This window comes from Nyctibius grandis, chromosome 30, assembly GCF_013368605.1.
Source record: "Nyctibius grandis isolate bNycGra1 chromosome 30, bNycGra1.pri, whole genome shotgun sequence".
NCBI lineage: Eukaryota > Metazoa > Chordata > Aves > Nyctibiiformes > Nyctibiidae > Nyctibius > Nyctibius grandis.
The window spans coordinates 369,886-386,779 of NC_090687.1; the positions used below are offsets into that span (position 1 = coordinate 369,886).

The 16,894-nt window shown below is 47.4% G+C and overlaps 1 protein-coding gene across 1 annotated transcript; it reads left to right on the top strand.

Annotated features, from left to right (window-relative positions):
- Positions 1–36: 36 nt before the first annotated feature.
- LOC137674702 (lysosomal dipeptide transporter MFSD1-like) lies at positions 37–12,910 on the top strand. The gene is given in 14 exon segments (XM_068420286.1): positions 37–69; positions 188–288; positions 2,805–2,929; positions 3,023–3,078; positions 3,811–3,954; positions 4,425–4,491; positions 4,493–4,581; positions 6,601–6,716; positions 8,039–8,139; positions 10,002–10,113; positions 10,722–10,859; positions 11,397–11,536; positions 11,646–11,757; positions 12,039–12,910. Coding segments are annotated over 14 exon segments (1,440 nt in total). The 5' UTR covers positions 37–47; the 3' UTR covers positions 12,156–12,910.
- Positions 12,911–16,894: the final 3,984 nt, after the last annotated feature.

Here is a 16,894-nt window from a genome sequence, read left to right on the forward strand (position 1 = left end):
TGCCGCTGCGGGCGGGGCCGGGACTGAAGGCGGGGCCGAGCTGAGGGATGGCGGCGGCGGCGGAGAGGGGTGAGCTCTGAGGGGGAGGCACGGCCTGGGGGTGCGCGGCCCGCGGTCGGGGCCCCAACCTACGGCCCGGGGAGGGCCGGGCCGTGGGTGTGAGATGGGCCCGTTCTCTGCCCCGCAGCCTCATACCGCTTTGTGGTGCTTCTCTTCAACTGCCTCCTCACCTTCGGCTCCTACTTCTGCTTCGACATCCCCAGCGTCCTGCAGGAGCAGTTCCAGGGGGTGAGCAAGCGCCGGGACGTGGGGCGGGCAAAAAAAAAAAGGCAGAACCAGCAAAACAGAGGCCTTGGTCGCTAGTAGAGTTTCAAAACCTTTTCCTGCAGCGTCAGTAGAAGAGTCATGAGCCAAGGTCTTACATTCCAGATGCTGGGGGGAGGTGTTCTCACTGCCGTGTTTGCTGTGAAGAAGGTGCACAAAGCTGGGACAAGCCGTGAGGGGTTTGAGTCCTTACTGCTGCCTGGAGAACTGGAAATCTAAAACCTGCCCTTGTCAGAGAGATTGTCAGCTCTCCGATCAAATAACTGTTTGCTACACTAATGAAGTTCAGCGTTAGAATAGCGCTCACGCCGCTCTGCCTGTAGAAGAGACATACAATGTGGAGAAAAGGAGGCTGAGGGGAGACCTTCTCGCTCCCTACAACTGCCTGAAAGGAGGGTGTAGCGAGGGGGAAGTCGGTCTCTTTTCCCAGTGATAGGACGAGAGGAAACAGCCTCGAGTTGCACCAGGGGAGGTTTAGATTGGAGATCAGGGACAATTTCTTCCCCAAAAGGGTTGTCAAGCACTGGCACAGGCTGCCCAGGGAACTGGTGGAGTCCCCATCCCTGGGGGGATTTAAAAGCCGTGTAGATGTGGTGCTGAGGGACATGGGTTAGTGGTGGGCTTGGCAGCGCTGGGTTAATGGTTGGACTCGATGATCTTAAAGGTCCTTTCCAACCAAAATGATTCTATGATTCCATGATTCTAATTGACCATTAGTACCTACACTGGTCTGGAAGACCAGCGATGTTTGAGCTAGGAGACTAGAAAAGGCGTTCTGAGTCTTCAGATTGCAGCCTCCAGGTACTGCAGGTGTCACATCACGCGCTTGTTTGCTACCCGAAAGACAGAGCTGTGCAGGGTGATCACAGGAGGTAAAAACTAGTCATCGGGCGTTTTTGTCCTGTTCTTCATCTGCTTCAATGGCAAGGGCAGAAATAGATACAGGTTGCTTGTAACTTGTTTTTTTTTTGAATGCAGTTAATCCATAACATTCAGGCAGTGAACTCCAGGCTAAATTGGGTACAGTTTGTCATTGCAAACAGGAGTAAAAAGAAAAAAAAATAGGCCCGTATTTATTCCTTGATCCTCCACAAGTTCTGTAGGTCTGTGGGAGAAGAGTCAGTTAGTTAGTTATGGAGCAAAGGAAAGGTTATGTCATATTTTGTTACCTAGGTAGCTTTATAGGGCAGTGAAACCAAGCCATGTTTTTCTGTGTTAGGTACTGTGCAAACAGTGTTTTTATGGAGAAGGCTGCAGAGAGACCTTCTAGCACCTTCCACTACCTGAATGGGCTACGGGAAGGCTGGAGAGGGACTTTTTACAAGGGCATGGAGTGACAGGACAAGGGGGAACAGTTTTAAACTGAAAGAGGGGAGATTTAGATTAGATCTTAGGAAGAAATTCTTTGCTGTGAGGGTGGTGAGACCCTGGCCCAGGTTGCCCGGAGAAGCTGTGGCTGCCCCTTCCCTGGCAGTGTTCAAGGCCAGGCTGGATGGGGCTTGGAGCAACCTGGTCTGGTGGAAGGTGTCCCTGCCTGTGGCAGGGGGTTGGAACGAGATGATCTTTGAGGTCCTTTCCAACCCAAACTATTCTGGGATTCTGTGATGATTCCATGATTATCTGTTGACACTCTCAACATATTTTTACTCTGGCAAATGTAGCCCCTCCCCGCCTTACACAAGTGGTACAGTGGTAGTCAGAGCATCTGAGACCAGTGGTTGCAGTGAAAACACTTTGTTCTAGAGAACTGTTTCCCCGCAGCCTTGGCCATTCTGACTACAGCAGATCTGAGGGGTTTGTAAATACGATGGCTGTATAAAAATCGTGGTTAAAATCACCGTTTCCTTCTGCTTATTCAAGATGTTAAGCTTATGCCTGCTGGTGTGGAAGCCCTGGCATCCATTTCCTAATGCAGATAGATTTTTAGTAGTTGGAAGATCTAGGGTTTTTTTCCTGATTATATGGTGTTGAGGAGGTGTTCCTTTTCAGTAGCAAAACCAACATCATTAAATCTCACTATCACTACCAGTTTCCTACTGTTCAGCAAATGCTCTATTGCTGTGAATTAATAGGGACTACTGCTAAGTTTCATATTTACACACTGCTTAAGAGTTTGTAGTATGTGATGAAGAGTCAGATCAAGCTAAACTAGAGCCAAGAAACTAAGGGATCCAATAAACCTCATGGTGCTGTTTCCTGGGTTTTCTTTTGGACTGAAATCTGTATAAAAGTGCTGAGCCCCTGCCGCTGCGGCCACAGAAAGGGGAAGGGAAGACGTGCCGATGGCCAGCCATTTCTCACTTGGCAAGGGCTCGCGTCCTGGGAGAAGACAAAGTCCTCTAATTCCTGGTCGTGGAAGTGGGAACCGAGTAGGAGAAATAGAAATCTAAGAGGGAAGAACTTAACTTTGTTGTTAAAGGAGCGTGTGGGTTTTCATCCGTGTCTGCTGCCTAACACAGACTCTGTGACCTGTTGTGCAGAACTTGACCTGCCCCAATGGAACCCACCGGAACAGCACCGGGCACAACAGCACGCGGGACTGCGTTGAAGGCTTGGGAATGACACCGGCACAGTACAACTTGCTGTACGCCATCTACGCTTGGACGTGAGTCACTTCTCTCTTGCTTTGGCGTCGCGGGGTAGTTTGCTTGTTGCTTCCCACCAGCAAGACACGAATGTTTCTGTTGTTTTCTCCTAGAAATGCAGTAGTGGTTATTCTGGCTGGATTCCTGATTGATAAACTAGGAAATCGCTGTAAGTTCTGAGGATTGATTAATTTCTTTGTGTACTGAAGTGGGATTTCAGGCTGTTCTTTCAGTGCAAAGGGATGATGAAAGGTTCCACTTCAGTAAGATCACAGAGGGATGGGAGAGGAGGGACAGCACTGTGTGCGGAGCGCGTGACGGTTAGTTGAGCAGCTCCACGAAGGCAACTTGAGATGCTGCAGTAACGTGCTTTCCTCTGACACGCCTGTAACAGGGAAGAGTGTTATCTGGTTTTCAATGGGATAAACTGATAAAGTAGGGTTCTGTTCCCTGCTCAGACATTGGTTCTGGTGTGTGCTGTAATCGCAGGCCCAGCAGACCCAGCAAATGCAGCTGTGCTCTGTCTCTGTATCGCAGAGGAGAACGTCTTACAGGTGAGGAGACCGAGGCACGGAGGAGGAGATGGCTTGCTCGAGGCAGTAGTCTGTAGTGGAGCTCAGGACAGGAACAGGGACACTGTTATACAGTTGAGAGTCCTCTGTCTGACTTATTCTGCCTCTCTAACCTTCCACCGCGACAATATTGTCATTATTTTGAGGATTCTCAGGTCATTTTATAAAGAGTCTTTACAAAATTAAAATAATGAGGGTAAACTGGTGGAAGCCCACAGCTTTACTGGCCTGTTTTGAGGTTGTTCTTTTGCTTTTTGACAAAGAATGCTTCTGTCCCGATCTCAGCATGTCTGTTGAGGTTTGTGTGTTTTTTTTCTGTTTCTCCCTAGTTGGTGTCTTTGTTTTCTCTCTTCTGACTGTGCTGGGATCATCGGTCTTTGCTCTAGGCGCACATTTCAAGGGGTCGCCGTACCTCCTACCGATGATGCTAACAGGAAGACTGCTCTTTGGCTCTGGGAACGGGTCACTTACTAGTAAGGGATTCACATTCTTAATTACACCTCACCAGAGGGTCATGACACATTTTTATTTTGCCTCCTAGACCCTTGTCCTACCAGTCAGCTTCACCTTGAACTTGCATTGCTAACAGAAGAGCACTGCTCCTTCAAGGGTTGCATGGATTTAACGTGTGCCAAAACATCTAAGTCTTCCCCACTAACAAGTTTGTCCTTTTTCCAAGGGTGGGGACTGACACGTGATTGCTAGGCCTTTGGGGTTATTTTTGCTTGCCTTATTTGAGGGATAAGTTCACCTCCCATGTCCCAGCAGGATTTAGGACATTTTAAAATGGACTGCAAAGTCGACAGGTACTGCCGCCACCAGGGATGCGGAGAGGTCTCTTACCCCAGCTCAAGCCCTCTAGCTTGAGAGGTTGGTTGTTGCATCTGTGCAATGCTCTTGGCCAAGTCTGTCTGTTCACAAGAGGATTTTTGTCTTCTCCAAGTTGTGCAGAATCGTATCACAGCCTTCTGGTTCAAGGGGAAGGAACTGGCCCTGGCATTTGGACTGACTGTCTTTCTCCCGTCTTGGGAGTGTCCTCAACTTCTTCTTCACTCAGCAGTTTGAGGCAAAATTTGGAATGCAGTGGACGCTCTGGGGAGGTGAGTTTCTTTGGTGCTTTGGCCTTTTGTTTGCTAGACCTGAGGCTCGCCTGGTTTGTCCGGTTATGAAAAGTACCTGTGAGAGATAGTGAAGTTAGCAGGAGGGGGCGCGTTACTTTCAAGTTTTCCCTGTTGCTTTCTGTCTGCAATGGAGTGGTGTTTTCTTTGCTGATGCCTGAAAACCCTCTCTAAAGCTGTAGTGTCAGCCTGGCAGTTTTGTTAGCAGTTTTCATGAGATGTTTTAACACCTGCAGTCACAGGTAGTTAGTACTTAATGTAGGTTTACTCCCATGGAATGGAAACTCCAGAGTGAAACAAAACAGGAATGTAATGTGTTTGTCGTGCTGTATTTTAGCTAGCAGAACATGCTGGTTCTGTAGTAGTATCTGAATTGGTCTCAGCGTAAGATGCCGTGCACGTGGAGTGATCAGAACCGTAGGTTTGAATTACTGTGAGAAGCAGAATGTGAATTACGTGTTTCTTCGTGTGAATCTGTTCTAGGGTTCGTATCTTCAGAAGATTTGAGTTTCTGTCCTTTCTTTGGTGCAGTGACAAGGGATCTGTCTGTAGTGGAAGGGATGCTCTGTTTCACAGCGCAGTTAAGTAGTGGCACTCAGGTGCTCCGGTGATGTTAGGGAAGACCTGCCTCAGGGCATCCCTTGTGTACAAAGATTCAGTGATTATAGGGAAGTGTTATTTCCTGAACAATGGAACAGCATGGGCCATCACCCATGGAAAAGAGGATGCACAGGTGAGATAAATCTCTTGCAGAAATTGAAACCTGTTGCTCTCCTCTAATTCCAGCTCTCACAGAAGAAACTGTGACAGGCATGACGTGTCGCATCCCACCTGACACTGTTAGTTTGGTGCTCAGGCAGCATTTGCAAGCACAGCACAGGGACTTCAGTAGCACGTGAAGGGATAAACACATCAGACAAAGTGTGTGTGTGTCACAGAGATTGTTTTGGCTCTTTGGAAAACACGGATACAGATCTCTTTCTGAGAGAAGGACGTCTGCAGCAGATGCCCCTTGTCAAACTTGCTTGTGGTGTATCCAGCATAATCTGACTTGCTTCTCTGGAGCTGCAGGTGCTAACAGGTCAGGTTGCTGCAGTAACTGCAGTAGGGCACAGAAATGAAGAGGTATAATTTGGCTTCCAGTACCAGCCCGTGTGTGGTACCTCTCCTGCTCAGGGGACCATGGAAGTTTCTTCCTGTCTGGCTTGTTTTAACCTCGAGTTTGTTACGCACAGGCCCGCGGTGGTTTAGAAGGCATTGTGGCCATAGTCCAACAAAGTGGCTGTGGGACGGGTGGGGCTTTAGCTTCACTGGCCTCAGGCAATTCTGCAGTGTGTTGAAGCTTAGTGGACAAAGAGCTCAAGGACTCTGGCAGAGGTAAATGGTCATAGAATCATAGAATGGTTTGGGTTGGAAGGGACCTTAAAGCTCATCTAGTTCCAACCCCCCTGCCACGGGCAGGGACACCTTCCACCAGACCAGGTTGCTCCAAGCCCCATCCAACCTGGCCTTGAACACTGCCAGGGAGGGGGCAGCCACAGCTTCTCTGGGCAACCTGGGCCAGGCTCTCACCACCCCCACAGCAAAGAATTTCTTCCTCATATCTCATCTAAATCTCTCCTCTTTCAGTTTAAAACCATTCCCCCTCATCCTGTCACTCCATGCCCTTGTAAAAAGTCCCTCTCCAGCTTTCCTGTAGCCCCTTCAGGCACTGGAAGGTGCTAGAAGGTCTCCCCGGAGCCTTCTCTCCTCCAGGCTGAACAACCCCAGCTCTCTCAGCCTGTCTTCACACAAGAGGTGCTCCAGCTCTCTGAAATCTGGTCCTACTATATGGACCTGTAATATAGGTCGTACTATATGGCTGCAGTAGGGAAGGCTGTTAATGTTATGAGAAGCCAGGAGCAGGAGTCAGAGAGAATTTGGTGTATTACGTGCAGTTGGTTTTGTCATTCAGCTCTCTACAGACCGAGGAATTTCTAACACCTCTTGTGTCTTTTCCAGGTACCCTGCTCTGTGTGCTTGGTTTCGTTTCAGCCCTCACAGTCAGTGCACTCGATAAAGTGGGCATGAAGCAACTGGGCTTGGATGGGATTATCCAGCAAGAATCCAAAAAAGTGGTATGTGGGGCACAGACAGCTTTTCCATCTCAATCTGGGCAGCCTGGGGTGCTTGAGCACTGCTCTCGCAGTGGGGGAAGCCTGCAGCAGTCGGAGCTGGTCCTGGCCAGGAGAGGGCATTAGCAGCACTTGGTTAAGTCTTGCAGAACGGTTCCTCAGGTACATCTGAGGATATCACATCTGCAAGCCACCAGAGTCTGAATTTTGTGTTTAGAGCCTGTGTATTTGCAGCCTTCCAGAGAGCTCAGTGAGCACCCTGAACGGCGTTACCTCCCTGAGCCAGGTCCTTCTTGAGTGTAGGTGGCTCAGAGGAGGATCTGGTGCATAAAACTGGGTGGCAGCCTCTTGCTGGAATGGCTTTCTGGTTCACAGGACCCGTGACAGCTAATCTGGTCAGCACTGAACTATCTTTTGCCAGCCTCTGTCTTCCATTCCTCCTCGCATTCTTCTGTCCAGGAATGAGCATTACAGGTGTGTCCTGGTTTCATTGGGATTTGGTTTCAGTGTGGGGCCAGCCCTGGTGATCAGGGCCCTGAGCAGTTAAATGCAGGGCAGCTGCCCCAGGCTGGCCCAAGGTGTGTCCTATAGCATTAACATCAAGCTCACTATAAAAGGGAGGACTTGCTCAGGAGAGGGGGGGCTGATTTTGCTCTCTTCTCTTCTGGCCTCCCTTTTTTCCCCCCCCCCTCCTTGCTGACGTTTGCTATTCCTGCACAACCTGCTGCAACCAGTAGCTAAGTATACTTTTGTGTTAGCATTTATATTGGTTTCTTTATTTTATTAAATCTGTTTAATTTTAACCCACGAGTCTCCCTCTTTTCCCCAATTTCCTTCTTCAGTTGGGAAAGGGACATTGGGTGAGAGAAAAACTGTTATTGGTTAGCCCTGGTGGAGGCTAAACGAAGACAAGGTGATAGGTTGCAATTTTTATGCCCCTTAAATCTATTAGACCACTTTCTTACTGATTTCTGTATCTCAGTGTTGTGACTCCTGTTTATACTGTGTCTTGCCACTGTGTTTCACTTAAGGTTTTGCAGTAGGCTCTCAATAGGAACTGCTTAGAATAGTTTCTTGCAGCCATAACCTTTATAAAAATAAGAAAAAAGCTTTTTTCTTCCTTTACTGAGTAGTGTTAAAGGAATGCTTTGGAGTCAGCACGTGCCAAATTTCGCTTAGAGGTCCATGAGCTGCCTTTCAATTCCCTCGTACCTGCTGTTACTTCTTAAATGTTTTTGTGACCTTCAGTGGCTTGCAGAAAGTGACATTAGTGTGAAGATGAAGACTCTTTCCTGGTGCATGAGGGCACGTCTTTGTCTTTGCAGCGGATTCACGACATCCGGCGACTTCCCCTTCGCTACTGGCTCCTGGTCCTCACCATCATGTTCTTCTACAACGGAGTCTTCCCCTTTGTGGCAGACGCCAGGTATTGCTCTGTGGCTGTAGCCCCACTGACTGATACAAGCCCATCAGAGCCTTGCAGGCCCTCGAATTTTTAGCTGACTGGGAAATATGGGGATAATACGCTTCTTCCTTCCACTCATCTTTAACACCTAGTTAAAGATATGAGGGTTCTTTGACCTTTCTTTCCCTTCCAAGATGAGGGAGACTTCTGAAGGAAAGCAAAAATAACTTAAAGGGAAATGATTAATCCAGTATTTAAAGCCTGGAACACTGCCAGAGGAGGATCAGAAGGATTTGGGAGAGGAGGAAGAAATACTTTACTTCAAAAATAGCCCGTAGACATTTCACCTTTGTGATAGTCACAAAGTGGCTGTCTTTTGAGCTGGGTGGGGTGTTCGCTTCCCAGGCCCGGGGCACTTCTGTTGTCTGCTGTGTTTGGAACAAAGCTAAGCTTGCCTCGGCAGGGGTTTGTAAGTGAGGAAGCTTGTGCATCCCAGTGCAAGGCTTGCACACTCCCTTTTTTATGCCTTCATTTGCTTAAAACAAAGCAGTAACCTGCCCGGCTAAATTGGGTCTCCTGCTTTTGTCCTGTGGCTCTGTCCTGTTGCCATTTTGTTTGTGGATGATGTTGCTTCTCTCGCACAATGAGTACGAACTGTTACATTAGCAAAGGCCTGCAGTTAAAACAAAAAGAAAATTACTTTGGTAGTATTTCATTAGTGATGTGTAGCGAGCCACTGTGAAATCAAGAGCGAAGAAATGTCATCAACGTCGTAACAAATGTACAAGTGAGCTCTAATTAGGGACATAAAGACATTCAAGATGGCAAGGATCTTCAAGGCCTTGATGAGATGGGCTTTCTATCAATCAGCTGCCCTCTCATTTTCACTGCAAACAGTGTCTGTTGATCCCACAGAATCCCAATTTCTGCAATTCTGCCTCCCTGCAGAATTTTTTTTTTTTTGCTCCCTGTGGAGCAAAAGTTCAGGCACTAAAAGACATGTTTCACACAGCTTTTCTGGCAAAAAATGCTCTGCTGCTTCAGAAAAATAACGGTCCCAAGGCCGCTGCTCTTTGGCGTGTTCTGTTGCAGTAAATCTTCAGGGAACAGCATCTTGCTTCATACTTTGCTGACAGCCCAGGCTAGAAAGGCTCATTATTACTAATGGTAAGTAGCCACACAAGTAGCCAAACCAGGTTTAAGTAGCTACAAGATCTCTAAATAAACTCGTCTTTCTAAGCTGTTACAATTGTATAACTGCAAATTCTGTAAGGAATTTGAGTAAGTTTTAATGCCATTTTTGCATGTCCCTAACAAAGGTTCTGACAATGAAAAGAAAACTTGGTGTGTGTGTTTTCTGCTTTAACCAGAAGTCTCCTTCAAGATGCCAAGGGGGAATTCCTAGTACTAAAATGCAGGTGCTCAATTTAAATGCTGATCTTTGCTGCCGGATTATTTTAAAATATTTTCCCTGCCCCTCAGCATTCTCACCCTTGGATTGATAATACTTTCTGCCTCTTCAAAGAGAACGTAATAAATCCAGCTGTGTGTTTGGGACAGGTGATGGCACATTGCTGCTTGTGAGCTGTGCTGATGTCATTGAACATACGCTCAGCTTTTACCTGCACTTTTACTCTGCACTTGCAGAAGCGTTTTGAAAGTGGCCATTTAAGCTACCAGCTTCCCTGTGGTGTGCACCAGTTAAAAAGAAAATAAACCAACAAAGGCTCGGCACTACAAACCAGGTGGAATCAAACTTGTTTACAAGTCCTCTCATTAAAACCTTTCCTGGCCACGTTTGTGCTCAGACTTACTTTCTGTCAAAATGACCAGATCAAGAATCCTAATTATGTAATTTTTTCCTCCCTTCATTTTATTTTTAGCAAGTTTATCCAGGACAAATATTCTGGTTACAGTCAGCAGGCAGCCGCTTACATTGCTGGGGCAGTGTACGACAGCTCCCTTGTTCTCTCGGCAGCAGTTGGCATATTAATTGTGAGTACCCAAAACCAGAAGTGCTTGCTGATAACTTTTTCCTAATTTTTTGGAATGTCTTTGTTACAACACCTTCAACCAGAATTTAGTGTGGTGTTACTGAACAAGCAGTCCTTTAATTCTTTGCAAACTGCAAGATGCACTTTTAGTCTGAATTAAATTACAAGAAAATGTTAACCTTTCTCCCTCTGTCCCTTAATTGTGTAATAGTAGCATCAAACTGTGGCAAATGGTTGTACGTTTTGAGGAGTCTGAGACTGGAACAGAAAGGATCAGGATAAGCTTTGCAAGTAGATGGGAAAGGACAACCTGCACGTAGTCAGGCCCTGTTTTGTCAAACTCTTCCTTTCCTTATCTCCGTAATTGTCAGGGCACAATGGTGTGGGTTTCCTGCCCCTTTAGGAAAGCCTGACATTTCACGTGATTACTGGACACTGATTCTCTGACAAGCGTTTCAGTCTCGGTTCAGGAGCGTGCAAGAGGGACTAGTAATAGTCTGCTGCAGTATCCACAGCTGAGAAGTGACGTGTTCCTGCCGCTCCCGTCCCTGGGATCTGTGGGAAGCAAGGGTCCCGTGTAAGAGGCCTTGTGTTTGTTTCCTTTCCCAGGACTACGTTGGGCTGAGAGGCGTTTTTGCCGTTGGCTGTGCTGCGTTGACTCTGCCGGTCTTTGCTCTCCTCGCATTTACGTTTGTTCCTCCGTTAGTCTCTACCATCTGGTTGGGGATTAATTACTCCTTTGCTGCTGTAAGTTCACAACCCCACTGCTGCTGGTGGGTGTTTCGGGGCTGGGCTCCTTCTGCATCCCGGGTGGCCCGTATCGCTGCCTGTGTGTTTAGCAGCCACAGTGTGAAGTCATTGGCTCCCCAGTCCTGAAGACTTTGGTTAGTAACAAATAACCCCAAAGAATCAATGTGGAGCAAAATGCAAAGCAGAGTAAGGCACCATTTGAGGCATGAATCTGTGCTTTTCGTAGTGTTTTTTTACATTGACCGCAGCACCTGACTCTCCTTTGAGTCCTGTGAGGTAAAGCATCAGAAATCCCCTGCAGAAATCTGGAGTCGGGTTATTCCAGTTTCAGATAACGTGTGTGGTCTGTGCTGTCTCAAGCTGCTTGGAAAGGACAGGGAACCGGCCAGTAGGCTGGGAGGGACAAATACCAGATTTTTTGAAGAGAAAGTGTAAATATTTCTTTAGTGGGAATAATTCCTTTTTAAACCAATGACCATCTCACACCTTTAAATAAGGCTTTGAATTAATTCTTCTTCTCACTACTCCTGCCAGGCTAGTATGTGGCCGTCCATCCCTCTTGTGGTCCCCCAGGCGACTTTAGGGACAGCTATGGGGCTTGCAACTTCTGTGCAGATGATTGGGGTTGGCCTTTCCAATCTGATTGTTGGACACATCCTAGGAACAAAGTCCAGGTGAGAACAGAAATCAGTATCTTTGCAACCTGATGCTGCAAGGAGCTATAGAGGTGCCTTAAATATCTTCAGGTGACTCATTGTTCCTTCCTGTTTTGGCCTTTTCTAGTGAATTAAAGATCCCCCTGTGGCGCTGGCAACAGATGATGATCTTTATGTTGGCAAACACTATTGCGTGCATTGTTGCCTCTGTTACCCTCAATGTTGTGGACAAGAAACAGGTACGTGTGATAAAAGGTGAAAAATAGTCCTGCATCACCGAGTTGCTTTTATTGACGTAATAGCTGTTGGGTGTGTATATAAGTAATTCCTGCAACGTGAAAATGGGACTGCATAAAAAGAGAACTGTCTGGTAAAATACACAGTGCAGAGCAGTCTTACAGCTGCTACTACCTTGATACTACGTATTTTTTTGCAAGAGGTGAGGGGAAAGGGCAGGACACAGCTGTAGCAATGGATGTGTACAGTGTCCTTGTCACTAACTGCTGCTTGGAATTTCTAGGGTGGGACACTGAACAGGACACGCAAGGGAGCGCCCGCGGAGCAGGAGGACAGAGACCCGGCAGGTGCAGCACCGCTCCTCGATGACGAAACGGGGCAGGAAGGCTCCGTCAGCTGAACCTGGCACTGGGAGGACAGGGACGGCTGCCAGACAGCACCGAGCACCTCTGCTTGAAAGCAGATTTTTAGCCTGTGTAATTTTAAACATCTTTAAAGGGAATTTTGAAAGGAATTGTCTACAGAAAGGGAATGTTTCCACTTCCTTATGCCCGGCACATGAGTGAAGGGTGTCTGCTGTGTAGTCCTTAGGCATTCTCCAACAGAGAGAGACCTGCATGGGGCACTTTAAGAACCACACTACAGTAGGTGACGCTTGTCCATAAGCCATGGGATAGTTGCTGTTCACTCTTGCATCAGAACTGCCTGCATACGGTGTGCCTGCCGGGGCTGCCACCGCTTCTGTGTCACAAGAATCCTGTAGGTCAGCACTCCCTAACCCACACCCCTTGGTAGGGCCTGCGCTTTCAGCCACTGCTCGGGGTTAGCACACATCTTTCACAAATTACGGATCTGTGCAAGTGACACCATCATTATTCTTTAGGCAGGAGACTGAATTAATCAAATTTTGCACACAAGCCTAGCTTTATTGCTCCCCTAAGCTCTGCCTATTCATTTGCCTTCAAAAGCGGAAAAGGTTTTGATCTGGATGCTGTCCTTTAGCCCAGGATGTTCATGCTCATGGATGCTAGAGGCTTCTCTTACTCAGCCAGCTGCCCTTTTCACTATGCAGAATGCTCCCAAACCCTCACATGGTGTTTACAAAAGCACAAAGGCTGTTGTAAGAATGAAGTAAACTTTTAACATAGCCAAGTACTAGGAATGCTGAAGCGAATGATTTATGTAAGTTAATACATATCCTTAAGAGAAAGAGCAGCTTGGCTCAAGTTGCATTTAATATAAACACAAGTGGACTGAAAGCAATTTAGGCACTGACAGCATCCAGTAAAGTCACATTTTAAGTAGATGTCACAAAAGACAAATCCCCCTGTCACAGCAAAAGTTTTCTTAAACTGATTTACTGAAGAGAATGTGTTCAGAGAGCGAGGGCTTCTAGGTTTTAAGTTACACTGTGAATTCATTTCCCACCGCAGACAATTAAAGGATTTCCCTGTTGGAGTGTGGTGCAGCAGAAATTTGGGGGTGGGGTAAGAAGTCACAGAACTGCAAAATCACAGAGTTTAGTTTTAGTTTGTTGGTGACCTGAGATCATCTAGTCCAACCCCCCCTGCTCACAGAGGGTCAGCCGGAGCAGGCTGGCCAGGACCGCGGCTGGCCAGAGTTTGGGCATCTCCACGGCCGGAGACTCTCTCTGGACAACCTGTCCCAGTGTTTGACCACCCTCACCGTAAAACTGCTGCCTTGAGTTCAGCTGGGATTCTGTGTGGTTTAATTTGTGCCCATCGCCTCTTCCAGAGAAGAGTCTGGCTCTCTCCCAGCAGGTGCTTACCCACGCTGGCGAGATCTCCCTGAGCCATCTCTCCTCGGGGCTGAACAGCCCCAGCTCCCTCAGCCTCTCCTCCTAGGAAAGATGCTCCAGTCCATTTACCACCTTGGAGGCCCCTCACTGCCCTCCCTCCTTAAGTCACATCTCTTGTACTAGGGAGCCCAAAACTGGACTCAATAACTCTATGTGAGGCCTCACCAGTGTTTTCACTCAACCAGTAAATTGGGCTCCTGCTAGACGGTGGCTGTAAGTACAGCCCTCAGCCTCCACTCACTGTGCTACTCTTCAGTGCTGGAATCCTGCAGTTGCATTTTTTCATACTGGAAAAATCCCCTGGTGAAAATGTGATTATAAAAACACACACACGCAGCAGTACTAGAGACTCATGTTGGAGGTTTGTGTACAGAGGAAAGTATGTGTTCAACACAGCTGGGTTTTTTTGTGTCAATACTGGTTAATAAGGTCCCTGCTGATGTAGCACGGAAGTCAGTGCCTGCTCTAGGAGGTGTCACTTGACGCATTCCTGCCTATTTCCTACATTTGCCACCTGTAAGGAGAACTGTTGGCTGCAGGGGGTTTGTAGATAGAAGTGTACAAAGATGTGCCTTTAAAAACCCTTTCATGTGCTCTGAAGATGCGAGGAGATTCCAGTAACCTTCGAGGCTGTTGCACAAAGACCATCTTTAGGTTGGGAGGATTCTACTGGAGCCTGTTACAGGCAAAGAGTTGCTCTTAAAAGACTGCTCCCGTCTTTCAGCTCAGAGCAATAAAGCTTGAAGATGACATAACAACAGTAAGGAGGCAGAGAAGGAGCCTTCCTGCAACAGCACCTGCTCATCTCCATTGGAGATCATCACCAGCTTCCTGTTACTCCTGTTCAACTGCTTTTCTCATTAATTACTCCACTGAGGACAGGAAAGCCACCCTCTCTTTGCCTGTCTTCCCAATTCTTGCTTGACACCTGTAGTTGAGATGCCAGAGCTCACGTCTGAGAAACTTTCTACAAAGTAATTGCCTGGCTCTCTGCTTTGAGCTCCTCATGAAAAGGAAAGGGTGGCATTCACAGAGGTCAGCTGCTGCAAGACATGGAAACAATCAGCCAGCCAGTCCTGTTTAATTTTTGTGCTGTTGCACTGATCATGTGCACAGGTACCTGAAACCCCCACCCTCTCCCTCTCCCCAGGCCTGGGCAGCCCTGAAAACAAATACTCTTTGGCAGAACCTTCCTCTTGCATAAGACAGAGTGGATTACAAGTCTTAAAATATCAACTGTGAAACTTGAAAGTGGACTTTAGTTCAGGCAACTCACACCCAGGTGGATTTTTATTTTGCTCATCGTGCTCCAGAGCATGCTCCCAGCCACCAGAACGTTAAACACTTTTACATGTTTAGGTGAGTACGTGGGAGGTGGCAGCGGAGGAAAAGCCATCATCTTTATGAAGAAACTGGCACAACATTCAATTCCCAATCACTTCTGATAGCCCTCTGTGCTTCTGATACACTTTGACACGGAGCTGTTGGTGGTTTTGGCCGAAGTGGCACATAGCCTCCACCCAGCAGGAGCATGGGAGGGATAATGGAGAAGCCAAAGGCAGCATAGCTACTAGGTATAATACATGTATATGTAGGAGGGAGGAGGAAAGGGGTAGGGTAAGAGACCAAAATGAGAAGCTGGCTGGAGCTCGAGAGGCTGAGGAGTAAAGCAAATTACTGCATTCTTACTCATTATGGCCAGCGAGTGACCTGCTGGAGGAGGTCCTGCTAACAAGGAGGAGTTGCAGCTTGAAAGAAAGGGAAAGCCAGATTCAGGGGAGGATAATCTTCACCCACAGAAGCAAGATAAAACAATAAAAATAATCAGGGCTGCAAACTTAGCACAATAATTAAAAACTGCTCTTTCCACTCATGTTTTCAGAGGGAGGAGTAAGTAGCAACTGGGCTGGCAGCCTGGGCATACTGCTTGGGCTGCTGGCTGTTGGGGGTGGCTCTGTGCAGCAGTCTTTGGCCAGCAATCCAGCATCACCCAGGCTGCTCCTTGCACAGCTGATAACCAGTAATGACATAAATGGCTCATCACGTGCCAGAGTCTCTCTAAATCCTGCCCTCTGTTACCAGCAGCCTCTGCTCGCAGAGGTCCGTATCCTTTTGCTTTCTCTAGTCCAGCATAGCGCAGCATCCTGGTTGTGACCCTACTTTATTCCTCAAGAAAAACAATGGGAAACTGTCTCAACAACGTTCTAAACCATCACCTTTTCCAAAGGGAAGGGATACAGGGTTTCAGCAGAGCTTCAAGCTGAAATTCTATACGAAACACATCAGAGGGCTTGAAAAAATGCTGGGTGGCCACCTGGCTTCAGAACTATGAAGATGCAAGTCGACAACTGAGCTCGCTCCACTTGTTGACAGGCGAGCCTGAAACTGTTCCCCACCACATGGTCACACAGGTAGCCAAGATACTGGGATGTCCATGCACCAGAGTGATCGTATTATACGTAAGCAACTCTGAGAATGTTTCAGGGAACGTACCACAACAGTTACTCTGTGTCCACACACCACTAGGTATGTTCTCTCACTAAACAAACCCCAAGAATGTACTTTAGATATTCCAAGCCTGATTAACCTCTAGAAATCCTTCAAAAAACCAGAGTAATGCTACCTAAAACACCGACAGAGGACATTAATCTTCCCCGTTAGGAGTTCAAAGTGGGCTGTTATGTTATCAACAGTGATGGAACAGGACAGCACCAGACAGTGCTTGCTCAGAAGCTATGGGATGGAAGCCAGCAGTCCTTAGGGGAAAAGGCACTGCTCTGGGTTAGTCGGGTTCACGGGGGAGCGGTGGGACAGTTACAGCAGTGCCATCTTGCACTGGATGGGCACGGTGACATATTTAGGAGCTAAGCAGCAGCTATGCCTACAATTGTACAGATGACTTACGAAAGCATGCAAGTCATCCTTGAACCACTTCCCAAGCTCAGCTTGTCATAACAGAGATCATTTTCCTTCCCAGACTGAAACAGTAACCTGGATAATATTCTGTCCTACGTGTTTAAGCTACAAACCTTCAATTTAAGGGCAAAGCAATGAGGTAACAGAGATTTGCAAAGTGAAACTATATTGTAGTCTACCAGTTGGGGCAGTTCAAAGGAAGGACAATCCTTTGTTGCTGATATGTTACCTATCAAGGTGACTCACAACTTCCCACACTAAACTTCCTACCCAAAGCCCTGTGTGTGCTCGAGAGAAGAGTTCTGAACTATAAATGGCAAAACTCTCAGTGCAAAATACAGAAGCTGCTGTAGAAACAAGTGCTGGCCGAGGGGCTCTGTAGGGCATCACAGCCTGTAAATTAA